Source organism: Nerophis lumbriciformis, linkage group LG01 (assembly GCF_033978685.3).
Source record: "Nerophis lumbriciformis linkage group LG01, RoL_Nlum_v2.1, whole genome shotgun sequence".
NCBI lineage: Eukaryota > Metazoa > Chordata > Actinopteri > Syngnathiformes > Syngnathidae > Nerophis > Nerophis lumbriciformis.
This window is the reverse complement of record NC_084548.2, coordinates 24,749,247-24,765,818: the sequence shown is the minus strand read 5'-3', so window position 1 is coordinate 24,765,818 and position 16,572 is coordinate 24,749,247. Positions and strand designations below refer to the sequence as shown.

Genomic DNA, 16,572 nt, shown 5'->3' with positions numbered 1-16,572 from the left:
ATTTTTCTCCACAGGGTGGCACTTTTAGAGATATGAGGTCCTTTTCCACGGTTCCTGGAACCTCTGGTTCCAGGATCTAAAGGTTCCTGTAGAAGTGTGTGGTTTGTGTTTCCACCGCATTTCACAATTCAGGGTGCTTTATACAAATCAGGCTAATGGCGTATAAAGGAGTGGTTTACTATATTTATACACTGATACCATGTAAACAAACAAACCATATTAGGTCAGTTCTTTTTCTTAAAAGTAAGTTGATGAAATACAAAGCAATCATTTACAAAACGATATGATTTATAAAATAAAGTGTACGGAATTGAAAAAGTCAGGCTTTTGTCCGCAATGCCCAATAGTCAGAAAGTATGGAGGTTAATTTGTGTCTTTATTACGAAAACTTTTGTTGACACTGAATTTATGGAACAACATTTTTTGCATTTGAATTTTGTGAACTTATTTTTTTTTTTTTACATCAAATTATGCTGACAATTTCATTGAAAAAAAAAATTCAGTGTTTTAAAATTCAGTGTATTAAAATTCTGGGGAAAAAAAATTCAATGTAAAAAAAATAATTGTAAACATTTTTTATTCAATTCCACATATATCTAATGAAGTCAGAGTAGTAAGCAGGTGAGGTCGCCGCTTCGAGTCCGGCTTCACACTCCTCCGTAAATACATTTAAAAGAGTCTGTCCACTTCTTGTAGCTTCGCGTAACAAAATTAATTTGTAAAAATAATTAACAACATTAAAGGCGTACTGAAATGCGGTTTTCTTATTTAAACGGGGATAGCAGGTCCATTCTATGTGTCATACTTGACAATTTCGCGATATTGCCATATTTTTGCTGAAAGGATTTAGTAGAGAACATCGACGATAAAGTTCGCAACTTTTGGTCGCTGATAAAAAAAGCCTTGCCTGTACCGGAAGTAGCAGACGAGTAGCGTGACGTCACAGGTTGTGGAGCTCCTCACATCTGCACATTGTTTACAATCATGGCCACCAGCAGCAAGAGCGATTCGGACCGAGAAAGCGACGATTTCCCCATTAATTTGAGCGAGGATGAAAGATTTGTGGATGAGGAAAGTGAGAGTGAAGGACTAGAGGGCAGTGGGAGCAATTCAGATAGGGAAGATGCTGTGAGAGGCGGGTGGGACCTGATATTCAGCTGGGAATGACTAAAACAGTAAATAAACACAAGACATATATATACTCTATTAGCCACAACACAACCAGGCTTATATTTAATATGCCACAAATTAATCCTGCATAACAAACACCTCCCCCCTCCCGTCCATATAACCCGCCAATACAACTCAAACACCTGCACAACACACTCAATCCCACAGCCCAAAGTACCGTTCACCTCCCCAAAGTTCATACAGCACATATATTTCCCCAAAGTTACGTACGTGACATGCACATAGCGGCACGCACATACGGGCAAGCGATTAAATGTTTGGAAACCGCAGCTGCGTACTCACGGTACCGCGTCTGCGTATCCAACTCAAAGTCCTCCTGGTAAGAGTCTCTGTTGTCCCAGTTCTCCATAGGCCAATGGTAAAGCTTGACTGTCATCTTTCGGGAATGTAAACAATGAAACACCGGCTGTGTTTGTGTTGCTGCAGCCGGCCGCAATACACCGCTTCCCACCTACAGCTTTCTTCTTTGCTGTCTCCATTGTTCATTGAACAAATTGATTCACCAACACAGATGTCCAGAATACTGTGGAATTTTGCGATGAAACAGACGACTTAATAGCTGGCCACCATGCTGTCCCAAAATGTCCTCTACAATCCGTGACGTCACGCGCAGGCGTCATCATACTAAAACGTTTTCAGCAGGATATTTCGGCGCAAAATTTAAAATTGCACTTTAGTAAGTATTGGCATGTGTTGCAATGTTAAGATTTCATCATTGATATATAAACTATCAGACCGCGTGGTCGGTAGTAGTGGGTTTCAGTAGGCCTTTAAACTGCATAGATACAATTTAAAGACTACGGCTAAGTAAAAACACTGCAAAATAGTTCCACTGATCAGTGCTCTTCAGCACAAAGATGTAGCACAAAAGTTCCTGCATTTCAAAAGTTCCTTTTGTTCTTCTTTCTCTCCGTTGTCAAATTTGTTGTAATAGATTTACACAAGAAAAAAGAAAATAAGCAAGACGCTGCGTGTATTCCAATGGCGGTCGTGTGCTTGAAAGAGAAAATTAAGGAACGCCCCTGACTGTGTTCAACCAATCAGCGTTTGATAGCAAACCAAAAAGGTTCCTGGTTGCCTGGAAAAATCCCACATAGCGAGGAGGAACTCCGAAAGGTTTCGAAAAAACTATATCTACCAGGGTAGTTTTTGGTGGAAATAAGGGGGGGGGATTAGTTCCTGAAAAAGTTCCTGCAGTGGAAAAGGGTCTAAAGGGATCTCATAGCAGGGTCACTGCTCCTCCACATTGAGAGGAGACAGTTGAGGTGGCTCAGGCAGATAGTTTGGATGCCTCCCAGACCCCACTCTGGTGAGGTTTTCCAGGCATGCCATCCCAGGATGAGGCTGCAGCAAGAAAGAAAAACTGCTCCCTTGTCATTTTTGAAGGCATATGAGCAAGCCACACTATACACCATATTGACTAATCTCCCCAAAAAACTACACAAACACAGCAACAAGTTGCAGCAGTGTACCTGTTATCCTAATCATTTCAAAGGGGTGATTTCTAGAAAGCAAGGTTGCCATTGATTATTGATGAAATCCAGTCCAAGTTTAGCTAGCATTAGTGTTTCACCTTTGTCAGCAAAATCCCTAGCCCTCAAGGTGGAATGTTACATGGAGCTCCAGACCGCGGGTAATTGACAGTTTTCTTGTATTTTGTCCCTTTGAGTCACTCTTTGGCCATGCCCATGAAGGTGGAAATGGAAGACTGTTTCTGTGACAGTTGTCTTATCCACAAGAATTGAGATTAGTTGTTTTCTGAAGGGACAGGACTAATTTTTGAGCTTCATAGCACATAACCCAGTCTGTGGGGTCAGCTGAGGTAGGGGATCAAACACTTGTTTGTCTCAATCTAACACAAAAAGATTTGTGACTATTATCAAAAAAGTTTTCTGAAATCAGTCTTTCTCTCTTTCAATAAACCTACCATTAAAATTCTGAACTGTGTTTGTATCAATGGCTTTGTAATGGGGCAAACATACCTGTATACTTATTTTCTCCAATGTATGATGACAGTAAACAAAATATTAATGTTTGTGTTTTTGTGCGGCAGAAACTGACACACCTGTATGACACCCTCCACCGTGCCTACACTAAAGTTTTGGAAGTGATGCATACTGGCAAACGTCTGCTGGGTACATACTTTAGAGTGGCTTTCTTTGGGCAGGTAATGGTCATTACACAGCATTATTTAACTACTATTTTGGCTAAAAAAATTTTGATCAACATTTTCCTTTCTGATGAATTTCAAGACTGCGGTAAGTATGTAGCAGTTGTAAGCATGTTGTCTTCTGTCATTGCATGATCATTCTGCTAGTTCAGACTTTAACGGTTGGAAATGGACTTGGAAATAGAAATTTCTAATCACAGCGTTTTCTGACCAACTTATGCTTACCTGTAGGGCTTCTTTGAGGATGAAGATGGCAAAGAATACATCTACAAGGAGCCAAAATTCACACCTCTGGCTGAGGTTTCCCAGAGGCTCTTGAAACTCTACTCCAACAAGTTTGGTCAAGAGTATGTCAAGATCATCCATGACTCAGGAAAAGTGAGAACACATTTTCTGTTGAGCCTTACTCACAAATTATTAGAAGTAAAACATTTAGAAAAGTTATGGTAGGTTTGTAGAGCAAAGTCCAGTCAAACATTCTGCAACCTGGGGTTACTTGCAGTACATTGACAATGGTCATGATGCTGTTTACTTGGACTAAAGATTGACAAATGTCAATGTGACACATTTGAGTGTAGAATTATAAGGTTCATGAATTGTGTCACTTAAATATGTATCGTATGGACAAATGGCTTTGTCCTTATAAACACTAATACTATTAAATGGGAACTGCACTCTTCTTGGAATGTTGCATATATATTAAAAGTCTCGATGTGAGACAAGAGCACACATATTTTTTTCTTTTTTTATACATTTTTAAATTGTAATATACATAATACATTTTAAATTGTAGTATATGTAGATAATGGGGGTCAGATCACCTGCATATAAAGCCCTCTAAAAAACATTTAAAAAAACGCCAATAATGCTCCATTTACATGTCGTGACTTGCATATTAACCAAGTGTTAGCAACATTGTTATTATAAGAGTTAATGCCATGGAACTACTTTTAGTAAGTGTTGTTTAAAGGAAAGGCCATGTAACACAGTGGTAAATGCCCCTGTGCCAACTTTTTTGCAATGTGTTACTGCCATTAAATTCTAAGTTAATGATTATTTGCAAAAAAAAAACCAAGTTTCTCAGTTCAAACATTAAATATCTTGTCTTTGCAGTCTATTCAATTCAATATAAGTTGAAAAGGATTTGAAAATCATTGTATTATGTTTTTATTCGTGAATTACACAACGTGCCAACTTCACTGGTTTTGGGCTTTGTAGCAAAGGAAGCACAACTCAATATTTTCATGTTCATTTCTTGAAGATGTAATAGCAGATGTCCTAATACTTTTGTCAGTAAAGGACCTTTCCATACACAGGTGAACCCAAAAGACCTGGACTCTAAGTATGCCTACATCCAGGTGACGCATGTCGTACCATACCTCGATGACAAGGAGTTGGGAGAGAGGAAAACCGACTTCGAGAAAAGTCACAACATCCGTCGTTTCGTGTTTGAGACACCCTTCACGGTGTCAGGCAAAAAGCAGGGTTTTGTGGAGGAGCAGTGTAAACGACGGACCATTCTCACCAGTAGGTTGAACATTATTTGAACAGTCATTACAGATCAAAGTTATGTGTGTTTGTGTCGGAGAAATCAATTCCGAGGATTTTCACCTGAGAAAACACAGCCAGTAAAGTAAATCAGACTCAGCCTCTAGTGCCATTCCAAAGTTTTACCATCAGTTCTGGTCCTGGTAATGGTTTGTTTGGACATGTTTAACAAATAACGTTATGCATCACATGTTTCCGCATGTAATCATACCCAAAATGTAGACTATCACTATGGAGATTATCACAACATTACACATTCGGCTTGATCATTTTCCTGTTACTCTAAAGTCAGATTTGCTTGATGTTTTTTTATAGGGGCTTGAAACAACATAGTATGTAATAATGGTGCAATATGTAGTCATGTAATACCTGTATATTTTCACCTTATGTAATAACCCTGCATTTTGTAATAATCTTCAACATCTTGTAATGAAATTCTTCAATGCATTTTGTATTAAACTTAGATACATGTTGCATATTGCAAAAGTTACTACAAAATGCAGGTGTTGCACTTTTTTGAATAGGATGTAACGATTTGGTGCATTATGTAATGAACCACCAAATCGGATGTCATCAGAGCAACACAAAACATTTAATCTTCATTACAATTCCATTTAAGAATTGAATATAATGTTTCATTGGTCAAACTTAAATCAAATGTAACTTTATTGATTATAATGGAGAATGTGATTGCAAGTTAGAGACACTAATGAAGTGTTATTGGTATGAGAGTGGCCATGGGCTTTATTTATTAAAAGGGGAACTGCACTTTTTTGGGGGAATTTTGTCGTTCACCATCATTATGAGAGACATGAAGACAAAAGTTTTTTTGTTTTTTTTCGCTTTCTAACATACAAAAATCGGCTCGTTCTCAGTGGCGAGCAATGCAGCTAATGGGAGCAATCAATTCTACCTCTAAATTACTTAAAAAATGCATTCAAAAACCGTCAACAATATTTCATCTACGTTCCGTAACCCGTATAATAACTAAGCTATATCAACATTGTTATTGTAAGAGCGAAAACTGAGGAACTCTTTGTAGCGTAGTGACACATTAGCCGTAAAAGCTAACTACAACAAGAGATACGCACAAAACGCATTTGAGTTTGTAATGGACATCACACTGTGATATGACACCAATTTGTACTGACTGAAAAAACATGAACAATCATATTATAGTATCTGTAAAATATTAGCCCACATTTAATGTTTTGTTTGTACACAGCTTAGCTAGCCTGACAGCGTATGTACTTTAGTACTTTTGGCGTGCTGCGTGTATCACGATCGATACTAAAGTGACTCATTCAATGAACAGTTGTTTGTCCGGTCCAGCTGGTCTGGGACGTTTCCTGTTGATTTTGGGTAAGCAATCCATTTATGTTGAAATAGCTTATCTCCAAGTTCTGTATTTATAGCGTCAAAATCGCTTTCATCTCCCTCTCTCGGCTTCAGTCTGCTCCAACGTCTCACTCTTCCTTGGTGCTCACTTCTATAAGCAGTAGTATATTTAGCTTCAAAAGTATAAGGTTGTAAAGCCTCATTTGTCCAAAAATATTCGTCTTTGTTGTCTGTTACCAAGTCTGCCATGATAAGAAAACACTCGTGATTGATTCCGGAAGTAGGAACACACATGTTGACAGAAGTCAGACGTACAGTACATTGCTATGGAAACAAAAATCACTGCGCGCAAAAAAAAATCAGACCCAGAAATGACAAATTCTGAACATTTTGTTACTACATTTTGAATAGACTTGCAGCGTGTATACACAACGTTGATGGAGGGTTTTCAAGTTGTATTAGAGGGTTTTGAAGGTTACAACAGTGGCTCTCATTAACCACATCTTTAAAGCGTTTTTTTATCATCTTCAAAATCCTTGAAAAAAAATGACGTGTGTTCTTGTCTCTCATAATGATTGTGAACGATAGGCAAAATAAAAAAAAAGTGAAGTTCCCCTTTAAGACTTGCATAGATTCCCTGCTAAAATGTGGTGTACGCAAATTCAGAAAAAAGTGTACGCAAAAAAAATAAAATATTAAAGCGTGCACTAAAGTGCATTAAACAAAGCACATTTGTTATGTTGCAGCCAGTGTGGAATTGATCACAGATGTTAGCTGGGCTGGGTAACCCCAGGCCGCGCCCCCTGATAAATATGCAAATCATATTGAAATTAGAGCCTAATTTAGCTGCAATATGATTATGACAATGCATAACTACAAATGATACTAAAAATACAAAAACTACTTCAAATATGAAAATCATAGTTAAGAATATTTTTCCATCGACCAATTGCATGTTATTTTTAAATTAAAATCTAAATATTTGATGCGTTATGAAATATGAATTTGTATAGTTATCCATCTATCCATTTTCTACTGCTTGTCCCTCTTGGGTTTGCAGGGGTGGCTGGAGCCTATCCCAGCTGCATTAGTTGTTATCGCCCCTAGAGGGGGCGGGTTACCCACATATGCGGTCCTCTCCAAGGTTTCTCATAGTCATTCACATTGACGTCCCATTGGGGTGAGTTTTCCTTGCCCTTATGTGGGCTCTGTACCGAGGATGTCGTTGTGGCTTGTGCAGCCCTTTGAGGCACTTGTGATTTAGGGCTATATAAATAAACATTGATTGATTGATTGAGATTATTAATTATATGTTTGCACACATGCAGTACATAAACTACAACTGTAGCAATAGTGCTGACGGGCCAAACAACAACAGCAAAACTATCCGGTAAATGTTTATCAATGCACGACAAAGTCAATTTCAACCTGCAGTTTAGTAGTTGTAAATTTGAGCCCTGGCAGAATTTATGTACGGCATGTATTGGACATACGACATAATGAAGGTTATGAACACCTTTCAGATTTAGAGAATTTCTTTTTGAATTTTATGTCGATTGTTTTGCGACTAATGACTTAAGAAATGCTAACACAGTGGTTCTTAACCTGGGTTCCATCGAACGCCAGGGGTTCGGTGAGTTGGCCTCAGGGGTTCGGCGGAGCCTCCGCCGCCGAGGTCAAGACACACCCAACTCATAGTGTAAATAAAAACTTCTCCCTATCGGCGTATTATGATACCCCCAAACAATGTTCCCTCTAATTTTCCATCTGATTTGCAGGTGTATAATTTGTTGTGGTTCATGCACAGTTCATTTTGTGCACCAGTCAAAAACATATAACCTTGTCTTGAATTTGAAAACAAAAAAAAACATTTTATTTTTTACTAAAGAAGGGTTCGGTGAATGCACATATGAAACTGGTGGGGTTCCGTACCTCCAACACTCTGTGCGAACATATAGTCTGAAGGTTTATTACATAATGCACCAAAAATGTACATTTAATTTTTTTTAAAAAGTGCTGTACCTGCATTTTGTAATAACTTTTGTAATGTGTAGCAAGTTACTACAAAATGCGGTGTTGTTAACTAAAGAGGTAAAAATATATTATATTATTGCACGATGCGTTGTTACAGAACTGTTTAAACTTGCTCAAAGTTAAACTTTTAAAACCAAACTATGTAACAAGAACACCACCTGCTATCTTACGTTAGCAGTGGTGGTTTAAAAGAACAAAAATATCTAAATTGACAACATCCCAGAAGGTTTGATAAGAAATTATCGAGTTCGAGCCCATTATAGAATCCTCTTATCGAACCGATTCCTTATCGAGTCCAGATAGGTTGTTGTATATGGAAAAGAACACAATATTTGGTTTAACAAAAGCTCACTTTTGTTTTATATATTAAAAAAAAATTAATCTAATAAATAAATAAATATTGACTGTTACCCCCCTAAAAAACTAAACTAAAATAAATAAATATTGACTGTTGTTGCCCAAAGTATATTAAGTGGGATTTTTCAGAAAAACAAATATATACAGTAACACAAAAACAACCTAGTGTAAAAATAGTGTTAAATAAAATCAGTCCCTTGGGCACAAAACTGAAAATAATACAGCTCTCCAAAAAGTGCACTTGTGCTGTTATTTGACATAACTGTTTGTTATGATGCTTTGAAATTTTTGCACTTTATTTCTTTATTGTAAGAAAATTTTATGAAGAGAAAAGTTAACAAATGTGGTTACAATGCTAAAAAATGAAAAGTTAAAGCTAAAAAAAGAAATACACTTTATTGAGTTAACATTTCTTTATAGGGGGAAAGATGTTATGAGCTAGGGAATACAACAACTACACTACCCAGCATGCAACGGGAGTGACGAGCATGCGCGGTAGCCCAGAAAAGTGTTGTTGCATGTTGCCAGCCGGCAGCTAAGACTGAGGTTATGAGCACGCTGTGAAAGTAAACGTCAAGAACTCAGCCAACACGCCTCGTCTGCATTATTTATAATCAGACAGACAACACATATACAGTGTGATTTTGTTTTGTTTACAAGGAAAGAAAAACAAAAGTTAAAAAAAGGAGATATGTTGTATATATATGTATGTGCTGCGGTTGCTTTAAGAACGTTGCGACAGCTGCCTTAAAGGAGGTGCGTTGCTAGCCTGGTTGCTGTTTCCGGTTGGTCGTAAAAGTGTTCGTCATGTGTTTGTACCCTTCTCAAATCTCTCAGTTAAGTTATTCATTGGATTATACCTTTTGTTTTTAACTTTATTACACCTTGGAGCGCTTTTTCCGGTCCATTTTTTTCCTGCTTTCGCTATCTGCGCCTAATGACTGAGCTACGTGACGTAATTTCTTGTGATGTCACACGCAGCATTTCTGGTCGGGACGGGATTCGTTCCGAGGGATTCGAATAAAGAACCAACTCTTTTTCTTTACTATAGTGGTCTCGATAACGGGTACCGGTTCTCAAAAAGGGATTTGAGTCCGAGGACTCGGTTCTTTTTTTAATCGAACAACCGGCAAAATCGGTTTCGAGTATCATCCCTACTCATCAGTCACACATTACTAAACTACTGTTATTGCTTGCCATTTCATTGTCTTCTCCATGCCATAAATAGTCGGCAACGAGCCTGTCATTAAAAGTAGTTTTTCTGAAATTCCATCGTTGGGAAGCAGGACTCTTCTAAGTGGCAAGTGGTTTGCGACTTCCTCACAGTGGATGGCACATTGCCACAAATCATGAAAGTTAAAATTAAGGCACGTTTTACTTCAGATGAGGCTGAAATTTGTGTAGTAACTTGTGCTGGTTAAAACAAACAAACCGAGCATTTTCCTTCACTTGGTTTTATTTATGTTGTGGACTGCAACCACTCCTACATAAATTAAAAATGGCAGACTCTGGAAAAGCTCTTTGAGTAAAGCTTCACCATACGGGGCGGCATGGCATAGTGGGTAGAGCGGCCGTGCCAGAAAACTGAGGGTTGCAGGTTCGCTCCCCGCCTCTTGACATCCAAATTGCTGCCGTTGTGTCCTTGGGCAGGACACTTCACCCTTGCCCCTGGTGCCGCTCACACTGGTGAATGAATGATAGGTGGTGGTTGGAGGGGCCGTAGGCGCAAACAGGCAGCCTCACTTCCGTCAGTCCACCCCAGGGCAGCTGTGGCTACAAATGTAGCTTACCACCACCAGGTGTGAATGAATGATGGGTTCTCCCTTCTCTGTGAGCGCTTTGAGTATCCAACAATAGAAAAGGGTGATATAAAATATAATCCTTTATTATTATTATGAATGGAGGTATCCACTAATGTCACAGGTAGGGATGGGCACCCAATCCGGTATTTTTTTGGCACTGGCTAAATTACCTACCGGGCACGGATCCACATAAAATCCAACGGTACCATGTTACAGTACCTGGTTTGCACCACTTTTTTTTATTTTATATATACTCACGGACTGACTTCCGGTAACTCCCTAGTTCAAATGCTCACATGAAAACAAGGAACATTAACGTCGTTCCCCATTAAAAAAACGGCATACCTCAATCTAAACTTGTATGAACACATTACTGTTTGAACAACTAAGCTATTCAATTGTGCACATTGAACCAACAACCTGTGCTGTCATGGCACAGAATTATTTATCAGAGGAATACAAGACAGAGGTGGTTCAAGGTCCCTTGAAAAGAGTAAGACAACCAAAAAGTAGAAGGCCCACCAGAAATAATAAATAATATATTTTAGTTGCAAATCACTTTTAAGAGTTATAAAGTACAAACAAATATTGAAAACATAAGGTTTGTCTCTAAAACAGATACAATACTAAAACACTTTCAGTGAAGCATTGGAAATACAAAACATGCAAAAATAGTGGCTTTTTTAACAGTGTGTCTATTAATTTTAATTATTAAAAAAAAGGTAACGAATTATTGTGTGTAAAATACACTTTTGTACTTTTTGAGCATATTCAACATTACAATATAATAATGGTGCTAATTTTGGTCGCAAAAACCGTGACATAAAAGGTTCATATCTTTAACTCTAACACTTGGCCATCACTTCAGCAGTACTGAGAGCGGACTCAGCTAAACTGCCTATAGGTAATGTTGCCATTTAATGCCAACAAAGCAATCGGCTCAGAAATGTAAAAATAAAGTAAGACATACCAACTGGACAGAAGGTATAATTAGCTCAGTTTTAAAAGTTCCAATGAAAAAAGAATTTCACAGTATTATTAAAAACAAATAATTAATTATTGACACACACCAAAAGTTCCCAGGTACCGGGAATTGGCACAGTATCGTTTCAAATGTGAAAGGTACCCATCCATAGTTACAGGACAGAAAACGTCACAGGACTAAGCAAATTCCAAACAGCTCGTTTGAAGAAAGTATGAAGGAACAGGAAAATTTATAAATATCTCCGCAATGCCTCCATGGTTTGATTTTAAATTTTCGGGATTTACAGTATGCAGAGCCCAAATACACAAAAACAGGTACTGATAGGTAAGAAAAGTTAGTTAGTTTAAGCTTTCAAACAGTCACTTCAATAGAAGACACACTACTGATACTAGTAGTGGGTGCAAATGTTGGTTGCAAAATCCACACATTTTCTCGACAAAACAATCATACAGAAACCAAAAAAGGGATTACAATGGGGAAGCCCTAATTTGCCATAATGAGTAGGTTTTTTTTTTACAAACATATTTGAAGACTTGGAAATCACGGCCACTAACACAGCACCAATACAGTGCAGACCTGCCTTACTGGTGGAAAAAAGGGACACAGCCTCTCACAGACCAACGTAACAGCATTGACACAACTTGAAACATCAAATTCAAACACAAGGACGAAATAGATGGAACCATAGAATTTTTGGAAATTAATATCCACCACAAATACAACGGCAACTATAAGATAATTGTACACAGAAAATCGAAAAGCACACAAACATCGGAACCCTTTATGAATGGGCAAATATCCTAACTGAGGCAGAAGACAGAAACTCAGCGAAAAGTCACCCAAAAGCTGATAATAACCAAACAGGTCCAACAAAAATTAACAAAAAAAGAAACAAGAAAAAAACAGGTCATGAAAAAAACACACAAAATAATCAGTACGCCACAAACTCACAAAAACAAAGACAGTTGCTTTTACATCCAAACAACAAACTAGAACAGAACCAATACTGCAATGTGATTTATAAAATACAGTTCAAATCATGCAGCAAATTATACATTAGACCAGGGGTCACCAACGCGGTTCCCGCGAGCACCAGGTAGCCCGTACGGACCAGAGTCGCCCGCTGGGCTGTTCTAAAAATAGCTCAAATAGCACCACTTACCAGTGAGCTGGCATTTACAGAGGAAAAAAAGTGCTGCACTTTCCCTCTGTGCAGATGGTGCTGAAAGACAATGCTTCTGCATCCGAGGCTTTTGACAAAGTTGCAGAGAAGTACTCTCAGGTCATAAACAGAGTTGGGCAAGAGTTTGAGAACAGGTTTTGAGACCTGGATCAGCTTGAGCCATGTGTGTCGTTCATTTCTAATCCTTTCAGGAACGTGGACATATCATGCATTGCTGAGCAGTTAGGTGCAACAGGTGGAGATTGAAATTGTAACACTGCAAAATGACCTCCACCTCAAAGCCCACCAGGCTGCACCAATCTTTTGGTGCCTTGTTGACACAGAAAAGTACAGTGGTGTATGCGCAGAAGCTATGAAGGTTGCAAGCCTGTTTGGTTCAACTTATCTTTGTGAATCAGCCTTTTCTGACATGAACTTCATCAAGAACAAACACAGAACACGCCTCACTGATGCACAACTGTAAGACTCACTCAGAGTTGCAGTGTCAAGTTACACACCAGAGTACAACACACTAGTTAACAGCATGCATTGCCAGGCTTCCCACTAACTGACAAAGAAACAGATAACAGATTTGGTGTCCAGTTCAAAGTGTGACATGATTTATTTAAAAATTTGAGAGTTGACTTTTGTATTTTACATGAGTTATTATTTGTACAAACATAGTGCAAAGTAATTCATGATTTGTTAAAAAAAAGGTAGTGGCTAGCTAGTTCAAATGGGATATTGTGATTTCACAAGACTGTCTTAGAAGTGATCATTTGAAAATGTTCAATTTGAAAAATGTGCACTTAGAGAAAATATAAAAATAAAGTGTTGCATATTGATATTTATCTGTTTCTATATATATTTATTGTGAGAAATCATTAAGATGATCGGTGTTTCCACAAAGATAAATATCATTAATTATTAATAATAACAGAGTTAAAGGTAAATTGAACAAATTGGCTATTTCTGGCAATTTATTTAAGTGTGTATCAAATTGGTAGCCCTTCGCATTAATCAGTACCCAAGAAGTAGCTCTTGGTTTCAAAAAGGTTGGTGACCCCTGCATTAGACAAACAAAGACGTTCACATGCGAGAAAAAAAAAAAAAAGTGAAAAAAAGACAAAGAAGATTTACAAAATAAATGACAACAAAAAAGACAGCACATTAGGACTGAAACCTACAAAAGATGCATTAGAGAGCATATGGAAAAAAAGGGGAGCAAGCCCAGGACAACGTTAATTTGGGACGAGGGAGCAGGCCTCTCTCACCTGGTACTTCCTACCTCAGAGACCATCAGGCGGCAGGAGGTCAGGGGTGTTTGTAGTCAGGTTTCCGTTCTGAAGAAAACTGAAAATGACAAATGAAAAACGTTAAGGTAAAAGAAACATCTTTTATATCTAAATCTTGTCTGAATAGAATAAACTAGAAGTGTATTGCATACAATTGTTTGAGCAAAATTAAGTCAGTATAGTGCAAAAATAAAAAAGTAAAAAGTAATATTGGCTCCTTTTTGGCCCTAATTCTGTCACGACCCGACTAGGACTCTGGACACAGATGCAGGATTACTGAAAACAGTTGTTTATTCTCAGAAGGGGAAGGGTCCAAAACGGGAGAAACAAAACAGGCTATCAAAACAGATCTAACCTGACTACTAAACTAACAAAAATATTAACAACTCCAAACGCTTTGGCTATGGAGGGAAAAGTGAAGTGAATTGAAGTGAATTATATTTATATAGCGCTTTTCTCTAGTGACTCAAAGCGCTTTTACATAGTGAAAGCCAATATCTAAGTTACATTCAAACCAGTGTGGGTGGCACTGGGAGCAGGTGGGTAAAGTGTCTTGCCCAAGGACACAACGGCAATGACTAGGATGGCGGAAGCGGGGATCGAACCCGCAACCCTCAAGTTGCTGGCACGGCCGCTCTACCAACCGAGCTATACCGCCCCAAAAGGGGCTAAAGAACAAAAACGAACAAATACAACAAAAAGCACTCCAACAGAGGCGATGCTAAGAAGCTAATCTTACCTGACAAAAGGTTACAAACAAAGAATCTCCCGTGGATCAAAAGTACAAAAAAAATGTGGCAATGGCTGTAGACAAGGCTGTGGCAAAGGAACGCTGGAGGTACGCGCAAGACGATACGAAACACTCTGGCACAGGACAGAAGGAGGATGAGACATTTATACACATGAGGGAGGGTGACACAGGTGGGCGCATCAGGCAATCAGGAAAGACGTCAGACCAGGGAAACAGGAGGAAGAGCAAGTGACCTGAAACGAGAGGGAGAGTCAGCATTTCAAAATAAAACAGAAAATGACAAAACAACATGAAACCAGACGAAACCCAGACCAGGGGCCGTATTTATGAAGCGTCTTAGAGTGCCATTTTACACTTAAGTCCTGAGAATTTGCGAAATTTAGTCCTACTCTCAAACTTAAGAATAAAAGCTATTTATCAACTTTCTTAAGTCTAAGAATCACTCCTACTCTCTACGATATTTAAGAGACCTTCAGAGGTGTCCTAAGTGGTTAGGAGTTGCCAGCGGGGGATGGCACTGAGGCGAGAGAGACGTTCGTGAACGTTCAGGGAGCGGAAGGATGTCCTGGCTTTGTTTGATGACGAGCAGCTGATCAAACGGTATCGTTCAGACAGAGCGGGTATTATTTTTGTCACAGATTTAATAAGGGGCGTCATCTCATCAGCAACATCACGCAGCAGAGCTTTCACAGCAGAACTAAAGGTCATCACAATGCTTCGATATCTCGCCACTGGGAAAATGAATTGGAAAGAAAAGGAAACATTTATTTTTGATTCATTGCCAATATTGTTTTGTATTATTTTGTAGTTTATTGTCAAAATATACACTCCCATTGTCCACTTAAATATTTCTAAGATATTTCTTTATTCTTAGACAAGGGATTCCCTTCCGTGATTGGTCATTTCTATGGACACAGAAATTACGTCACCTAAAATTCTGTTTACGGCACATAGTGATGTCGTAATTCAGCTCTGAGTGTGACACTTACGATTCAGTCCTACGCTTCGCTGAAAGTGTAAGTAAGACGCTTGATAACTAACTTTTAAGTGCAGCTTTCAGCGAATAATTTCTTTACTCATAAGTCAACTCTTAGCAGACTTCTTAGGAGTAATTCTAAGACGCTTGATAAATACGGCCCCAGACTTCACCCAGGTGTGACAAATTCCCTCTTCTGTCAAGGAACTTATTCTCTGAGTTTATAAACAAAATACAAGTATATGAAAATAACAATATGAACATAACATAATATAATATAAACCATGCAACATAATAAACACAACAAAAAACAGATATACAAAAGAAAAAAACGTAAAAATCTAAATAATCAATCTCATAGCGCTAATATCAATCCCATAATAATATTACCCTTGGTATTGTTAATATTCAGATCCATCTGCGCAGCCCAAATGAGTACTTGAGTCAAAATTTAAAAAAAATCATAGCTGAGAGTCTAAAAATGGTATTTTCCCCAAAAACACATTGACTTTCCATGTTGTTCTGTCACCACTTAGCCACCCACTGCTTCCCTTACGTCAAGAAGCGCATTGCAGTCATGTACCAACATCATAGCGACCTGAGCCCCATAGAGGTCGCCATAGATGAGATGAGCGCCAAGGTAGCTGAGCTGCGACTGTTGTGCTCGGCCACCGACGTGGATATGATCCGCCTGCAGCTCAAACTGCAAGGCAGTATCTGTGTTCAGGTACACGTCATGCCCCAACACGTCTTTGAAGTATCTAACTGTATAATGTGAATATCAATAAATGTATCCCGCAGGTCAATGCAGGTCCTCTTGCCTATGCCAGAGCCTTCTTGGATGACACCTGCGCCAAAAAATATCCGGATAACAAGGTCAAACAGCTCAAAGAAGTTTTCAGGTTCGGGCAGAAGAACACCATCTGCATATATGAGTCACTGTATTTCAGTGTTAATGGTTTC

General features: G+C 38.5%; 1 protein-coding gene across 1 annotated transcript in view; it reads left to right on the top strand.

Annotated features, from left to right (window-relative positions):
* The window catches only part of LOC133617711 (dedicator of cytokinesis protein 9-like), a 168,167-nt gene that overhangs the window by 146,734 nt on the left and 4,861 nt on the right, over positions 1-16,572 (top strand). The window contains exons 46-50 of the mRNA XM_061977877.1: positions 3,245-3,358; positions 3,593-3,739; positions 4,678-4,888; positions 16,146-16,336; positions 16,411-16,511. Of these exons, the coding sequence (XP_061833861.1) occupies positions 3,245-3,358; positions 3,593-3,739; positions 4,678-4,888; positions 16,146-16,336; positions 16,411-16,511 (764 nt within the window). The remainder of the gene's footprint in view (positions 1-3,244; positions 3,359-3,592; positions 3,740-4,677; positions 4,889-16,145; positions 16,337-16,410; positions 16,512-16,572) is intronic.